Source organism: Leucopleurus acutus (genome assembly GCF_964270905.1).
Source record: "Leucopleurus acutus genome assembly, chromosome: 4".
Classification (NCBI taxonomy): Eukaryota; Metazoa; Chordata; class Mammalia; order Artiodactyla; family Delphinidae; genus Leucopleurus; species Leucopleurus acutus.
Genome location: NC_139146.1, coordinates 18,420,695 through 18,438,844, shown reverse-complemented (window position 1 = coordinate 18,438,844; position 18,150 = coordinate 18,420,695). Strand labels below are relative to the sequence as shown.

At 34.8% G+C, this 18,150-nt stretch overlaps 1 protein-coding gene across 1 annotated transcript in view; it reads left to right on the top strand.

Moving 5' to 3' along the window:
* AFG2A (AFG2 AAA ATPase homolog A) overlaps positions 1 to 18,150 on the top strand; it is a 343,384-nt gene that overhangs the window by 265,704 nt on the left and 59,530 nt on the right. The window contains exon 15 of the mRNA XM_082838804.1: positions 11,919 to 12,083. Within this exon, the coding sequence (XP_082694930.1) occupies positions 11,919 to 12,083 (165 nt within the window). The remainder of the gene's footprint in view (positions 1 to 11,918; positions 12,084 to 18,150) is intronic.

Below are 18,150 nucleotides of genomic sequence, written 5' to 3'. Positions count from 1 at the left end.
AGCTATGTTCTCTAGGCTGAATAATGTGTATCCGCAACATGAAAAGATTTAATAAATACAAGCATGTTCTAGGGCCTCCTCTCTTAATGATTCCTTTATCAGATTCCTATTGAAGAGAGCAAGCCTATTTCTATAACTTCTCCCTTCTCTATTACGAAAGGGCTATGAATTGAGCATTTCAGAGACTATGATAAGAAGCAGGAAGAGGCAAATAGAGACTTGTTAAATAGTAATCCTGTTTAAACATTGAAATATAAATATAAATCAAGAATCTGTATTTTAACCTGACTTGTCTACCATTATTCTAACCTCGTGGTTTTAGAACATTTATTCGTTCATCCATTTAAAGAACATTAATGTCTATCATGTGCCAGGTATTAGGATCCAAAGATAACTGGCATTCCCTATATTCAAAGAGCACAGTCAAATACTGGAATAATTATGCAGGAACAGTAACAGTGATAATAGCATGTAAATTGAAGCATGCATGCCATGTGCCAAGCACTGTGCTGAGCCCTTTATGTAGATTATGTCATTCAATTCATAGGGTCATCCTCTGAGTAACTAGTACTGTTAAGGATTTTAAGGAACCAAGGGGTTTAAATGATTTATCTAAACACACAGCTAATACATGATGGAGCTAGAATTTTAACCCAGTTAGGCTGATTCTTTTGCCCTCACTTTTTTTTTTTTGACATTTATAAAATTTATTTTGGTAAAATATTAATAACATAAAATTTACCAATTTAGTCATTTTAAAGCGCACAGTTAGGTGGCATAAAATATATTCACATTGCTCTACTACTGCCACCATCCATCTGCAGATATTTTTCATCTACAGATCTTTTTCCATTTCCCCTAAATAAACCTCCATACACATTAAACAATAATTTTCCATTCCCCTACTTGGTTTGCTTCCACCTTTTGTGTATTGTGAATAATGATACTGTGAACATGGGTGTACAAATATCTATTAGAGTCCCTGTTTTTAATTATTTGGGGTATATACTCCAAAGTGGAATTGCTGAATCAAAAGGTGTAAAAGTCAATTTAAATTTTTTTTCACGACCACCACATCGTTTCCGTAATGGCTGCCCATTTTACAATACATTCAAACTAACAGTGCACAAGGATTTTCTGTATATTCTAACACTTGTGATTTCCTGTGGTTTTGTTTTAATGATAATGGATGTACATGGTATCTCATTGTGGTTCTGACTTGAAACTCCTTAGTGATTAGTAATGTTGAAAATATTTTCATGCGATTATTAGCCACCGATACATCTTTGGAAAATTCATGTCTTTTGGGCATTTAAAAAATCTGATTGTTTCATTGTTGAGATGTAGGAGTCATTTATATATTTGGATATTAACCCTTATCAGATATATGATTCGATGGTGTCTTTGGTGCACCTTAAAAAAATATTTATTTATTTCAGTTTATCTGTTTTTCTTTTGTTGCCTGTACATTTGGTGTCATATCAAAGAAATTATTTCTAAATCCAAGGTCATGAAGGCTTTCCTGTATTTTTTAATAGTTTAACTGTTTTAGCTCTTATGATTAGGTCTCTGATCCAACTTAATCATTTTTTTAATAAAATGTAAGGTAAGGATCCACCTTCATTATTTTCCATGTGGATATCCAGTTTCCTCAATAAGATTTGCTGAAAAGACAGTCCTTTCTTCAATGACTGGTCTGTGTATCCTTTTCAAAAATCATATGACCACATTAGTGAGGGCTTCATAAGGGGCTCTCCATTCTGTTCGATAGATTTATGTAACTCTCCTTGGATAAGTAACACAGTGTCTTGATTGATGTAGGTTTTTAGGAAGTTTTGAAATTTGGATGTGTGAGTCCTCCAGCTTGTGTTCTTCTATAACAAGATTGTTTTGGCCATTCGGGGTCCCTTGAAATTCGTTATGAATTTTAGTCTTCTAACTGTACAAAAAATGCTATTCTCACATTTGAATCTGTGGATTGATTTGTATAGTTTTGACATCTTAACAAAATTAAATCTTCCAATCTTTGAACATAGATGTCTTTCTATTTATTTGTGTCTTCTTTAAATTTTTCAATTTTGCCCTCACTTTTAACCTGTATGCCAAATTACAAGTCATATAGTACTCAGAAGAGTTATAGAACGTTGTATAAAAGAGAAGACTTTTAAGCTGAAACTTGAACAAGAGGCGACGCTTACCTGATAGGCTATGAGATAAAAGCATTCAGAGCAGAGAGAGAATTCTGTGTGAGAGCAAGGATGCAGAAAGCAGCATGGAGTTTGGCTAACTGTGAGTGTTTAGAGTTCTTAGAGCCACAGGGTGAAAAAGGAAAAGTGGCTGCAGATAAGTTGGGAGAGTTACACCAAAATTACAGAAGCTTGAAATATTATACTTGAATTTGACTTTTTCCCTTGAGGTGCCCTTAAATGGTTAGAAAATAGGAAGTTACAGTATTTGCAGTTACAGTGATCAGTTTAGTAGTGATGTAGATAGAGAGGGAGAAGAAGGAAAGAGTAAGACTGCAGGCAGGAAAAACAACTAGCAGGGTAGTTATGGTATTCTAGACAAGAGATTATGTTGGCACGACTTCATTGAGTAAACATGTATTGAGTGCCTTGAATGTGCTATTGCTGAGTTTACATTGTTGAATAAGAAAGTATGATACCTGCCATTACATACTGCCTACAATCTATTGGGAAAGACAGACAGGAAACAAACAAATATATAATAAAGAAGATAGAGTAGAAGTAACAGTTTCAAGAGAGATTTAAGAGGTAGAATTAACCACACCTATTAATCAGTTGAATTTAGAGTGAGAGAGATACCTAAAGTCCAGGGTTTCTTTGAAATAAATCAGAGCTGTTACCAAGGATCCACCTCTCTCCCTAGTTTCTGGAACTGTTTTCTCCATGAATCATGACATATTGATATGTTTTCATTAGAGTAAAATGTAAAGGCTCAGTGCTGCTTTTCTTTATAGAAGAAAGACGTTCCCTGCACTCACATACACACCCTTGTTGATCATTTTATTTATTTCTTTTAAAGGAGGTAGGAAAATTATGTTTTCTGAACACCAACCTATGCCAGACACAGGGCTAGATGATCTACATACATCATTTCCCATAATCCTTCTAAAAGCCTTGTTGATCATTTTAAATGAATGAGAGCCAATGGAACCTGATTTTTCAAAGTGTCTGTTTTAATGCTTTGGTATGAACAAGTATTTCTCTGCTAATTAGATTAGGACATTGATAGAATATAAAATTACAAATGTTGAACTTCAGAATTTATAAAAAAAGAAAAGGTAGCCCTTTAACTGTGGTAAAGGTAGCCCTTTAACTGTGACCTTTACAAAATGAACTGAGTTCATTTTGTAAAGGTCAGACGAAGAAAAGGTAGTAGTATTAGTTTAAGTAGTGTAACTACTAAAATTGTAATAACACATTTTCAGTAAAGATCATATGATGGAATCAGGCATTGCCTTGAGTAAGATAATATATGGAATTGGGTCTAGAAGGCCCATTTAAAAGGTCACCTAATACAGTAATTCTTACTGTGAGGTGCGCAAGCAGATTTCACTTGAACTCAATGGAATTATTTGCAGAATTGTGTGGGGATGTTTTCTCATCTTGTATATTTTGAGGGAAATTCTTGTCAGAAGTATATAGGCCTCTCTGATTAAAGAACCACCATCATTTTCACACATGAGGAAACTGAGGCTGTGAGAGGTATAGAGACTTCCGCAAGGTCTTGAATAAGTCCTCTTGAAAAGGCAGTTTGCCCGACAGTTTTTAAAATAGAGTTAATGTGAGACTGCAGTGTCTGTGACCTTGCGGCCAGAAGCGTTCAGGGTATTAGGAAGCCTGGGCTTGTTTCTTCATTAGAATTGTCATATGGTGATTTTAAAATATCAGAACATGCCATCATTCAGAATACATTCTTTCACCCTAATATTGCAGAACAGTATCTTTAAAGAAATTCTAGGAAGGGTGTTAACTCATTCAGGATTTTACAGGAAGGAAAGCTCTTTCCTACCTTTTTTTAAGCTAACTTTCACTGACAAGATCAAGCCAGAAAAAGCCTAGCTGGCTGATGGCCCAGACAAGGTTATAATCGTTCAAGTGTCCTCAACCTGCATTGCCCGGGGACAGCTACAACTTGGGGGGGCGGGGGGGGGCACAGATGCATGCTGAGTGTTGTTCCAGTGACTTAGATGATGTGTGTGCTCTATATCCTTTGCTGTGTTGTTCTTGCAGCTATTAGAAAGGAAATTTTAAAATAGCCTAGAATGACTAGTTTTCCCAGAAAGGTGAAAAGGATAACCTCAACTTTAAAAAACTAATCATGCCATTCGCAGCTGTATCCCCAGCAGCTAAAACAGAGCCTGGCACAGAGTAGCTGTGTAATAATTTTTTTGATGAAAGAAATATTTAAATTTATTGTGTTACCTGTGTCATATTTCAGAACAAGAATTTTTTTTTCTTTGTCCATTGATACTGAGTATCATATTGTACTGGCAAGATAGTAAAGTAAAAAAGGTATGATTCAATATTCAGAGACCTCCTGATTGCAGTTCAATTTCTGTCATTTATTGCATGATCTTGGGCCTCATTTTCTTTTTCTTAACGGGGGTATATCTAATTCACAGAATTTAGAGTCATATTAAATGAAATACGCTATGTGAAAATTGCTTTATAGATTCTTAAGAGCTATATAAATATTAATATTATTCATCTTAGATAATATTTTTAATAATTTGAAAAAATATGTTTACTGGTATCATCCTAATTTCCTAAATCCTGTATTTATTTGTTTTAGGTAGGGAAGAAGTGATCCCCATGATTGAAATGCAGTTTTGAATTCTATGATAAAGTACATTTCAAGGAAGATGATCTTGCATCATTTCTACCTAATGAACCAATGTTAGGTGTGGGGAATAGTCTGAAAATAATTAAAGCATTCATTTTTAAACAAAGGCACTGTATTTACTATGCATTTGTTAATTGACTTTTTGCTGGCTAATTTGTACATGACTTAAGAATTAATAGATATTTGATAAACGCTCAGCATGTTCTAGGTATTGTGATATGTGCAAAAAGTATACAGCAGCATTTTTCAAAGTGGAAATGTAATGTTAGCTTTTGAGATGTTCTGTGATTAGAATGTGGGATAGAATTTCTATCTGCTACTGCAGCTCTCTCTTGGAGATTTTTCATACCCATTAGTATCGGCTCCAAAAATTCCTGCATATAGAAACCTGTCTAATTTTGTTTCTACCCAGTGTTTCCCTAACTTATTTTAACAAGAAAATCCTTTTTTTCATTATATCTGCTAACATTTACCCAAGCATTTTATGAGACACCTGTATAAGATATATGGTGTGGACTCCATGAGTTTTAACATTCTGTTTGGAACTCTAAACATAAATATAAGGTAATTTAAAAAAAAGAGGGAGAGAGAGTCCAAGAAGATAATCTTTTTAGATAGAGAAGATCTGAAAACATCTCTAATGCCCTTAAGTTTACTGATGTATAACACTGAGAACCTAACAAATGCAAGTTTAAACAACTTTATTTAGTTATAATTTACACACAATAAACTGCATCAACTTAAAGTGTACAATTCAGCTAATTTACATATATACTATATGTGAACCTGTGAAGCGACCTCTGCAATCCAGATGTAATAGAACATTTCAGTCAACCTAAAAGGTTCCTTTTGCTCCTTGGCAACCCATCTTTCCCTCTACCCTAGGCTCCAAACAACCACTTGTCTGCTTTTTGTATAGATTAGATTGAATTTTTAAGTATCTTATATAAATGGAATTTATAGTATGTATTTTTCAATGTCTGGTCTCTTTAACTCAGCACAATGATTTTGAGACTTGTGCATGTTATTGAGTGTATCAGTAGTTTTTCTTTTTTATTGCCGAGTGGTATTCTATTATATATAAATACATATTTTGTTCATTCATGAAATGGTAGACATTTGGATTATTTATAGCTTGGGGCTATTGTGAACAAGGCTGCTATGAACATCTTTGTACAGATCTGCATGGCTATACGTTTTTGTTCCTCTCAGATAAATACCTAGTAGTAGAGTAGCTGGGTTGTTATGGTGGGGAACTTTCTAAGAAACTGCCAGTTTTCCAAAGTAGTTGTACTGTTTTATGTTCCCATTAAGAGTGTAAAAGTTCTAGTTTCTCCATATCCTTATTCAGTCTTTGGTGTTGTCAGTGTCTTTAGTTTTAGTCATTGTTATAAGAAGGTAATGATATCTCATTGTGGCTTAAATTTGCATTGATCTGATGACCAATGATTCTGAGCAGCTTTTTTTTTTTAATTAATTAATTAATTTATTTGTTTTTGGCTGTGTTGGGTTTTCGTTTCTGTGCGCGGGCTTTCTCTAGTTGCAGCGAGCGGGGGCTACTCATTGTAGCGGCTTCTCTTGTTGCAGAGCACAGGCTCTAGACCTGCAGGCTCAGTAGTTGTGCCTCACGGGCTTAGTTGCTCCGCGGCATGTGGGGTCTTCCCAGACCAGGGCTCGAACCCATGTCCCCTACATTGGCAGGCAGATTCTTAACCACTGCACTACCAGGGAAGCCCCTGAGCAGCTTTTTAACTCAACACTTACTTGCCAACCCTATAGCTTCTTGTATCTGAATCTGTTCAGATTTTTTGCCCACTTTCTATTGGGTTGTTTATTTTCTTAATCACTGAATTTTAAGTGTTCTTTTTATATTTGGATACAAGTTTTTTGTCAGATATAACTGTTGTGAATATTTTATCCCAGTCTGTGGCTTGCCTTTTTATCTTCTTAAAGGTATCTTTAGAAGAGAAGAAGCGTTTATTTTTATAAAGACCAGTTTATCAATTTTTTTCGTTTATACTTCTAGAAGTTTGTAGTTTTAGCTCTTACACTGAGATTTATGATCCATCTCAAGTTAATTTTTGAGTATATAGGGTGAGGTAGGGGTCAATGTTCATTTTAAAAATACGAGTATCTAGTTGTTGAGCATCATTTCTTAAAATACTTTCCTTTCCTCATTGAATGCATTAATAATAAAAATCAATATGAATTCCTTATTCTGTTCTATTAATCTTTTATTTCTGTCTTCTAGACCTTATCACACTATCTTGTTTCTCTATTAGCATTGTAAGTTTTGAAGTCAGGTAAGTCCTTCAACTTTGTTCTTTTTTTAGGTTGCTTTCACTATTCTCAGTCATTTGCATTTCCATATAAATTTTATAATCAGTTTGTCACTTTTTTAAAAAGTCTTTGTGTAATTTTGATTGGAATTGCATTGAGTCTATAGATAAATTTGGAAAGAAAGAATATCTTCATAATTCTGAGTCTTCCAATGAACATGGTATATCTCTCTGTTTAAATAGGTCTTGTTTAATTTCTCTCAACAGTGCTCTGTAGTTTTCAGTGAAGCATTCTCTTGTTAATTTTATTCCTGTCTTTTATATTTTTTATATATTTCCATAAATTGGATTTTTTAAACTTCATTTTCTAGTTAGTTTGCTGCTTAATACATTTTTTCTAATATTAAACTTGTATCCTGTAATCTTGCTATTAGTTGTTTTGTAGATTCCGTAGGAGTTTTATATAAGCTCTCATGTTATCTACAAATGAGGATAGTTTTACTTTTTACTCTTCCAAGTTCTATACTTTCTTCCCCTCATACCCTCCCTACTCTGGTTTCACCTTATTGCAAAGGCTAGTATCTCTATTATAATGTTTGGTGAAAGTGGTGTTTTTTACCTTGTTCTTGATCTTAGGTATAAAACATTAAATATTTTGACAATTATGATGTGATGTTACCTGTAGGTTTTTTTATTTTATTTTATTTTACTTTTATTTATTTATTTATTTTTGGCTGTATTGGGTCTTCATTGCTGTGTGCAGGCTTTCTCTAGTTGCGGCGAGCAGGGCTACTCTTCGTTGAAGTGCACGGGCTTCTCACTGTGATGGCTTCTCTTGTTGTGGAGCACAGGCTCTAGGCACACGGACTTCAGTAGTTGCAGCACGCAGGCTCAGTAGTTGTGGCTCACGGGCTTAGTTGTTCCGCGACATGTGGGATCTTCCCGGACCAGGGATCGAACCCATGTCCCCTGCATTGGCAGGTGGATTCTCAACTGCTGTGCCACAAGGGAAGCCCTACCTGTAGGTTTTTGTAATACCATTTATTATATTGAAGAAGTTCCCTTCTGTTCCTAGTTTGCTGAGAGTTTTCTTATTTTGAGTAGATCTTAAACTTTGTCATTTGTTTTTTCTGCACATATTAAATGATCATATTGTTTTTCTCCTTTATTCTGTTTACTGTAGTGAATTATATTCATTGGATTTTGAGTGTTAAACTAACCTTGCATTCCGGGGATAATTCTTACTTGGTTATGATGATTTATCCATTTTATATATTGTTAGATTCTATTTGCCAATGTTTTTAAAGGATTTTTAGGTCTATATTTATGAAGGTGTCATTAATCTGTAATCTTCAATTTTTGTAGTATCTTTGTCAGGTTTTGGAGTTAGTATTATGCTGGCTTTATAAACCAAGTTGAGACGTGTTCCCGTCTCTGTATTCTAAAGTGATTGTATAATTTTGATGTTATTTCTTCTTTGGTAAAATTCAGAAGGGAAATCATATGGGCTTGGATTTTTCTTAACACATTTTTGACTGGAGACGTATTAACAGCCACAGGCGTTAGTTTCTGCAAAATCCCCTGGTCAATAATGTGTTAGTGGAAAGGTTGGTTACGGTGGATTCAATTTTTTGATGAGTTCAGTTTCATTTTTAAAAATAAATGTAGGGCTATTCTGATTTTCTGTTTCATTTTGTGTCCATTTTCTACCTGAATTTTTCAAGAAATTTGTTTCTTTTTATCATCATAAAGTTGTTTATAATATTCTATTATTATCCATTTACTGTCTTTAGGATCTGTAGTGATAACCCTTCTTTCATTTCTGATGTTGATGATTTGTTCTCTCTATCCTTGTTCAGTCTAGCTAGAATTTAATCAATTTTTTAAATCTTTGTAGAAAACTACACTTGCCTTTGATTTTCTCTCTTGTTTGTTTCCCATTTCATTGATTTCTGCTCTCATGTTCATTATTTCCTTCCTGTACTTACTCTTGAAACTTAGGTCATTGCTTTTAGACTTCTTTCCTACTATAAGCATTTAAAGTTATAAAATTGCCTCTAAGCACTGCTTTAACTATATTCCACAAATCTTCGTATGTTAGATTTTCATTATGATTCAACTTGAAACATTTTCTCATTTCCTTTGTGATATCTTCTTTGACCCATGGTTTATTTAGAAGTATGTTGTTTAATTTCCAGTGTGTTTGGGGTTTTCCTCTATGTCCTATTTTTATTCATGTCTAACTTACTCTTCTCATAGAGTTCTACTCTGTATGATTTCAGTCCTTTTGAATTTGTTGAGTTTTGTTTTATGGCTTATCATATGGGCTGTCTTGGTGAATATACCAAGTGTACTTGAAAAGAATATGTATTCTGCAGTTGTTGGGCATAGCGCCCTATAAATAAATATCAATTAGGTCAAGATGATTGATGGTCTTGTTAGATCTTCTCTGTCTTACTGATTTGTTTTCTAGTTCCATCAATGCTAAGAGAGGAATGTTAAAATCTCCTATTATGATTGTGGAATTATATATATTTATCTTTTTAAACCTGTCAATTTTTGCTTTATATATGTTGAGGCTCCATTATTAGGAACATATGTATTAAGAAATATGAAGGTTCCAAGACTTTACCCTATTTGAAAGCTAACAAGTTAGTCTGCCACAATTTCATAGAATCTGGCAAAAGACTTGAGACTCCTGAGTCAGAGACAGAGGACAGTTTATTACTCACAGAATATCATCATTTTTTCACCATTTCCCTAAGAACTAAGTCCCACAGAGCAACCATATGAGGTTTCAATGTTTGTATTTTCTGTAATGTTTAATGTATGGCCCAGCTACTTTTCAGGATTTGGAGGTTTGTTGTTGTTGTTGTTGTTGTTTTAGTTTTTATAATTAAAAGAGGTTCATGTCTAAGTTCTTATCTTCCTTACTTTCTGTATTCTATCACACCTTCTTTCTGGATACTTCATATTCATAAGTACACATATAGAAATGTGCTGTTTTTCACTGTTTATAAGTATCTCCTAAATATTCAAGGAGTGCTGTTTCTGATTATGCCAGCAAGAAGAGTAATTTTTTTGGAGTTGGAAGGAGTCTACATTTTGGGGATATATCATTTCTAATCCTTTTGATTTCTTCCTGAAGATTCAATTTTCCATCTCATGTCATTTCCCTTCAAGCTAAAGAACTTCGTTTAGCATTTTCTGTAATGCAGATCTACTGGAAACAGATTTCCTTGGTTTTCTTTTATCTAAAAATGACTTTATTTTTCCTTCGTTGTTGAAGAGTACTTTCACTGGGAATAGAATTCTGGGGTGACATTTTTATTCTTTCAACATTTTAAAGATGTTGTTCTACTGGTTTCTGCCCTCCATTGTTTTAATTGAGAGTCATTGGTGATTCAAATCATTGTTCCCTGTATTCACTCTGGCAGCATTTAAGATTTTATCTTTGGTTTTCAGCAGTTTGACTATAATGTGTTCATGTATGGTTTTCTTTGTATTTATTTTGTTTGAAATTCACTGAGCTTCTTGATTTTGTGAATTTATGGTTTACCAATTTGGGGGAATTTTCAGCCTCTTCTTCAAATATTTTTTTCTACCCCATCTTCTCTTTTCTTTCCTTACTGGACTCTTATTGGACCTTTTTTTGTCCCACAAGAATGATCTTTGCTTGTAAACCTTACCATTTCACCTTCCTACTTAAAACCTTCCAGTGGCTTCTCATTGCAAATAGAATGCAGTCCAGACTCCTCACCATGTTGTTTAAGACCTCATAATCTGCCTGTGACTATCTCTCTAACCTCATTTCCTATGCCTTTTCATTTTATTCACTGTTTCTGCCACAGTGGGTTTTTTCTGTCTCTGGAACATGCCAGTCATCTGTGCCTTTGTACTTGGGGTTTCTTTTACCTTGAATGCTCTTTCCCAGATCTTTGTATGGGTGTCTCCTTTGGATATCTGCATAAGTTCCCTCCTCAAAGAGGCTTTCTCTGACTACCCCAACTAAAAGCTGCCCCATCCCCTCAAAGCACACACAGATACGTGCACACTTTTGACCCATATCTCTCTTAATAGCTTTATGGAGATATAATTTACATACCATAAAATTCATCCACTTAAAATATAGAATTCAAAGGTTATTAGTATATTCACAGACGTGTAACTCTCACTATAGTCGATTTTACACTTATCTGTCTTATTCGTGCTGTTTCCTAGTACCAAGAACAAACTCTGGTGTATAGTACCGCTCAATAGTTTTTTCTGAATAGATGACTTCATTAGCTCTAAGATAGTTCAGGCATTCACCTTCGATAAAATATTAGGGAAGTGCATTTGACTGCCATCGTCTCTAGAAGTATTCTTTGATCTGAGCTATGTTATTTTGTGGGATCTCTGAAAACAGCTTAACCCATATTTGAAGAGTTATTGCAGGAAGTTACCAAAAAAAACCTTTTGATATGATGAATGCAAGTCATATACACATTTCCTTAAAAGACAATAGTCGTCTTTTACTGACCTGACAGTTGCTGAGGAGCAAAAAGCCTTTCAGAAATCCTGTTTTTCTATTTTCAAAAGTACTCTGACATTGTTTATTTGTTTGAATCTTTGAAATAGACTTTAGAATCTCTAGTACTTGTTTTATTTACTAATTATGATAATAGTGAGATATTCATGAGATTCTGGGCATCCTCTTTCCTTGGGTTCCTTCATATGGAATATCAATTCTGAGCTTGGTTAATCTTTGTTGCCCCTTCTTCTTTATAGGCCTTGATGCGGCCTGGAAGAATTGATAGAATCATCTACGTGCCTTTACCAGATGCAGAAACAAGAAGGGAAATATTTAACTTGCAGTTTCACTCTATGCCAATCAGTAATGATGTTGATCTGAATGAACTCATCCTCCAAACAGATACATATTCAGGAGCAGAGGTAAGATAGTTCCCCTTAAAATACTTTGGTGGGAAGAACAGTGCCTTGGGGTCATTAGCAAAGAAAAGCTTGCTTGATGCCAGCTGTTTTAAATAACTCTGTATTAAGTAATCTTAAAACAGGAAATATACTACATTGACTAAATTAAATTGCATTTTACCTGGCCTCTATTATATTTAAATTGTTTTTACCTGGCTTATCTATTTCTCAAAATGCTTCTTCAGAGAAGCAGCATAATATAGTGGAGAGAACACTGGACTAGAAGTAGAAGATTCTTCTTTTGGGGCTTTTTGATTTTGTTTTTTGTTTGTTTGTTTGTTTATTTTAACATCTTTATCGGAATATAATTGCTTTACAATGGTGTATTAGTTTCTGCTTTATAACAAAGTGAATCAGTAATACATATACATATGTTCCCATATCTCTTACCTCTTGCATCTCCCTCCCTCCCACCCTCCCTATCCCACCCCTTCAGGTGGTCACAAAGCACCCAGCTGATCTCCCTGTGCCATGCGGCTGCTTCCCACTAGCTATCTACCTTATGTTTGGTAGTGTATATGTGTCCATGACTCTCTCTCACTTTGTCCTACCTTACCCTTCCCCCTCCCCGTATCCTCAAGTCCATTCTCTAGTAGGTCTGCATCTTTATTCCCATCTTGCCCCTAGGATCTTCTGACCATTTTTTTTTCTTTATTTTTTTTTTAGATTCCATATACATGTGTTAGCATACGGTATTTGTTTTTCTCTTTCTGACTTACTTCACTCTGTATGACAGCCTGTATGACTTCACTCTGTATGACAGTCCATCCACCTCACTACAAATAACTCAGTTTCGTTCCTTTTTATGCCTGAGTCATATTCCATTGTATATATGTGCCACATCTTCTTTATCCATTCATCTGTTGATGGACACGTAGGTTGCTTCCATGTCCTGGCTATTGTAAATAGAGCTGCAGTGAACATTTTGGTACATGACTCTTTTTGAATTATGGTTTTCTGATTGTATATGCCCAGTAGTGGGATTGCTGGGTTGTGTGGTAGTTCTATTTTTAGTTTTTTAAGGAACCTCCATACTGTTCTCCATAGTGGCTGTATCAGTTTACATTCCCACCAACAGTGCAAGAGGGTTCCCTTTTCTTCACACTCTCTCCAGCATTTATTGTTTGTAGATTTTTTCATGATGGCCATTCTAACCAGTGTGAGATGATATCTCATTGTAGTTTTGATTTGCATTTCTCTAATGATTAATGATGTTGAGCATTCTTTCATGTGTGTTTGTTGGCAATCTATATATCTTCTTTGGAGAAATGTCTATTTAGGTCTTCTGCCCATTTTTGGATTGGGTTGTTTGTTATTTTGAAATTGAGCTGCCTGAGTTGCTTGTATGTTTTGGAGATTAATCCTTTGTCAGTTGCTTCATTTGCAAATATTTTCTCCCATTCTGAGGGTTGTTTTTTGGTCTTGTTTATGGTTTCCTTTGCTGTGCAAAAGCTTTGAAGTGTCATTAGGTCCCATTTGTTTATTTTTGTTTTTATTTCCATTTCTCTAGGAGGTGGGTCAAAAAGGATCTTGCTGTGATTTATGTCATAGAGTGTTCTGCCTATGTTTTCCTCTAAGAGTTTGATGGTGTCTGGCCTTACATTTAGGTCTTTAATCCATTTTGAGTTTATTTTTGTGTATGGTGTTAGGGAGTGTTCTAATTTCATTCTTTTACATGTAGCTGTCCACTTTTCCCAACACCACTTATTGAAGAGGCTGTCTTTTCTCTGCTGTATATTCTTGCCTCCTTTATCAAAGATAAGGTGACCATATGTGCATGGATTTATCTCTGGGCTTTCTATCCTGTTCCATTGATCTATGTTTCTGTTTTTGTGCCAGTACCATATTGTCTTGTTTCCTGTAGTTTTGTAGTATAGTCTGAAACCAGGGAGCCTGATTCCTCCAGCTCCGTTTTTCTTTCTTAAGATTGCTTTGGCTATTCGGAGTCTTTTGTGTTTCAATACAAATTGTGAAATTTTTTGTTCTAGTTCTGTGAAAAATGCCAGTGGTAGTTTGATAGGGATTGCATTGAATCTGTAGATTGCTTTGGGTAGTAGAGTCATTTTCACAATGTTGATTCTTCAAATCCAAGAATATGGTATATCTCTCCATGTGTATCATCTTTAATTTCTCTCATCAGTGTCTTATAGTTTTCTGCATACAAGTCTTTTGCCTCCTTAGGTAGGTTTATTCCTAGATATTTTATTCTTTTTTTGCAATGGTAAATGGGAGTGTTTTCTTAATTTCACTTTCAGATTTTTCATCCTTAGTGTATAGGAATGCAAGAGATTTCTGTGCATTAATTTTGTGTCCTGCTACTTTACCAGATTAATTGATTAGCTCTAGTAGTTTTCTTGTAGCATCTTTAGGATTCTCTATGTATAGGATCATGTCATCTGCAAACAGTGACAGCTTTACTTCTTCTTTTCCGATTTGGATTCCTTTTATTTCCTTTTCTTCTCTGATTGCTGTGGCTAAAACTTCCAAAACTATGTTGAATAATAGTGGTGAAAGTGGGCAACCTTGTCTTGTTCCTGATCTTAGTGGAAATGCTTTCAGTTTTTCACCATTGAGGATGATGTTGGCTGTGGGTTTGTCATATATGGCCTTTATTCTGTTGAGGAAAGTTCCCTCTATGCCTATTCTCCGGAGAGTTTTTAATCATAAATGGGTGTTGAATTTTGTCGAAAGCTTTCTCTGCATCTATTGAGATGATCATATGGTTTTTCTCCTTCAATTTGTTAATATGGTGTATCACGTTGATTGATTTGTGTATATTGAAGAATCTTTGCATTCCTGGGATAAACCCCACTTGATCATGTTGTATGATCCTTTTAATGTGCTCTTGGATTCTGTTTGCTAGTATTTTGTTGAGGATTTTTGCATCTATGTTCATCAGTGATATTGGCCTGTAGTTTTCTTGCTTTGTGACATCTTTGTCTGGTTTTGGTATCAGCGTGATGGTGGTAGAATGAGTTTGGGAGTGTTCCTCCCTCTGCTGTATTTTGGAAGAGCTTGAGAAGTATAGGTGATAGCTGTTCTCTAAATGTTTGATAGAATTCACCCATGAAGCCATCTGGTCCTGGGCTTTTGTTTGTTGGAAGATTTTTAATCACTGTTTCAATTTCAGTGCTTGTGATTGGTCTGTTCATATTTTCTGTTTCTTCCTGGTTCAGTCTCAGAAGGTTGTGCATTTCTAAGAATTTGTCCATTTCTTTCAGGTTGTCCATTTTATTGGCATAGAGTTCCTTGTAGTAATCTCTCAGGATCCTTTGTATTTCTGCAGTGTCAGTTGTTACTTCTCCTTTCTCATTTCTAATTCTATTGATTTGAGTCTTCTCCCTTTCTTCTTGATAAGTATGGCTAATGGTTTATCAATTCTGTTTATCTTCTCAAAGAACCAGCTTTTAGTTTTATTGATCTTTGCTGTCGTTTTCTTCATTTCTTTTTCATTTATTCCTGATCTGATCTGTATGATTTCTTTCCTTCTGCTAACTTTGGGGGTTTTTTGTTCTTCTTTCTCTAATTGCTTTAGGTGTAAGGCTAGATTGTTTATTTGAGATGTTTCTTGTTTCTTAAGGTAGTATTGTATTGCTATAAACTTCCCTCTTAGAACTGCTTTTGCTGCATCCCATAGGTTTTGGGTCATTGTGTTTTCATTGTCATTTGTTTCTATGGCAGATGAATTCCTCTTTGATTTCTTCAGTGATCTCTTGGTTAGTATGTAGTGTGTTGCTTAGCCTCCATGTGTTTGTATTTCTTACAGATTTTTTCCTGTAATTGATATCTAGTCTCATAGCATTGTAGTCTGAAAAGATACTTGATATGATTTTGATTTTCTTAAATTTACCAAGGCTTGATTTGTGACCCAAGATATGATCTATCCTGGAGAATGTTCCATGAGCTCTTGAGAAGAATGTGTATTCTGTTGTTTCTGGATGGAATGTCCTATAAATATCAGTTAAGTCCATCTTGTTTAATGTATCATTTAAAACTTGTGTTTCCTTATTTATTTTCATTTTGGATGATCTGTCCATTGGTGAAAGTGGGGTGTTAAAGTCCCCTACTGTGATTGTGTTACTGTCGATTTCCCCTTTTATGGCTGTTAGTATTTGCCTTATGTATTGAGGTGCTCCTATGTTGGGTGCATAAATATTTACAATTTTTATATCTTCTTCTTGGATTGATCCCTTGATCATTTTGTAGTGTCCTTCTTTGTCTTTTGCAATAGTGTTTGTTTTAAAGTCTGTTTTGTCTGATATGAGAATTGCTACTCCAGCTTTCTTTTGATTTCCATTTGCATGGAATATCTTTTTCCATCCGCTCACTTTCAGTCTGTATGTGTCCCTAGGTCTGAAGTGGGTCTCTTTTAGACAGCATATATACGGGTCTTGTTTTTGTATCCATTCAGCCAGTCTAGGGGCTTTTTGATACAACAGCTTCCAACCAGTTATACACATCTCTGAACTTTGAATGCTTTACCCTATCAAATGGAAATGGTGTACAACTTGCCCTACTGTTTTCTCATAGAGATCATAAAAATGAGATTAAGATATCATGTAAGCACTCTGAAATACAAAAGACTTGGCAGAGAGATTTTATTATTATCTTTTAAGATTTGGGAAAATTATCTCAGTCTACAAAGATTCTCTCATAAAAACCATAGAAGTGACAGCCAGTCTGCCCGTAATAGTAAAAGTATACTCTCAACAAAATAGCAAGACCTCTGTGAAAATATGAAAATTTTAAGTATGGCAAATAAATAAATATTTTTTCTGTCCTTAGCAACTCTTTACTTAGGCTGTTTTTATTTACAGAATAAAATTCCATTAAACTCTTTGTGCAGCTTTTCTACATGTATATCTTAAGAAAAATTTGGACTATATATTCCTCAACACAGAAATGTCTTCTGAATACCACTGATATGGGTCTGTACTGGGAAATTAATACTTTCTTAAGTAAGAAGCTGTAGATTCTTTTCATTCTGAATTATCCAGCAGGCTGGGACTCCACATTCTGTTTTGCTTGCTATTATTTTTTATCTGTCTTCTGTAAAAACCAAAGAGGTTAACACATAACATCATTAGTGGTACTCAGAGAGTCTTGTAGATATACTTACATGTGGAATTGGATGTAGTATATCATGTAGTCATAGCTAGTAACAACCACCAAAATAAATATCAAATCTACTCACTGTTTTTTTCAACTAGTAACTATGTATGTTTGATTTTCCCCCTTTAAATTTTTAAATTCCACTGGGGTGGAAAATCCATGTAGAAAGTAGCTTGAGAAGCAGTTAAAGTGCGTTCACCTTTAAAGTCCTGTCTGAAACAATAAGCCTTATGAGCATCTCTGTGGCATGACCATCCATTAAGTTAAAATGAACATACAGTTACTGCTAACTGACTGCTCCAGCATTTCTAGAATTTAGTTTTTGGTGTGAGACCAAGGGCTGTATATGATATGTCAGTTTACAGGAAGTAGGCAGGAAAAGAAACCATAAATCTTTCACTTGAGTTGAGTGAAGTGGAAGAGTAGTTAGCAAGGTATAAATATGCCTCTCTCACTTTGAAATAATTCACGGTAGTAACACAGAAGTGCAAAACAAAAAGCAAAGCCAGTGAGGTCCTGTCTGGCTGAAAGGTAAAAACTCACTTGGTGCCAGGAATTATTGTACCAGCTTACTAGTTCTTATGTAGCACATGCTTAATTCAGTCTGAAATATAAGCAAATTCATTTCTGATTGATTATTATATCAGATTTTCTAAAAATAGTCACAGAGAAAGTAGCAGAAAATACTGTCCCTCAGTTTACGTTTTTATGTCCCATATTGCATAGGTGAGGGAAGGGTATCTTTCTGTAGTCCTAGTTATAATCAGTATATTATTACAACTTCATAGACATTTATTCCAGAGCCGTATCTTAGTAGTTCTAGGCTTTTCAATTTGGACAAGACAGGTTTGTTCCACATTTTTTGTTTTGGGTGGAGGGTTTGGTCTGAATATTTAAGTAATTCACACAGGTGCCT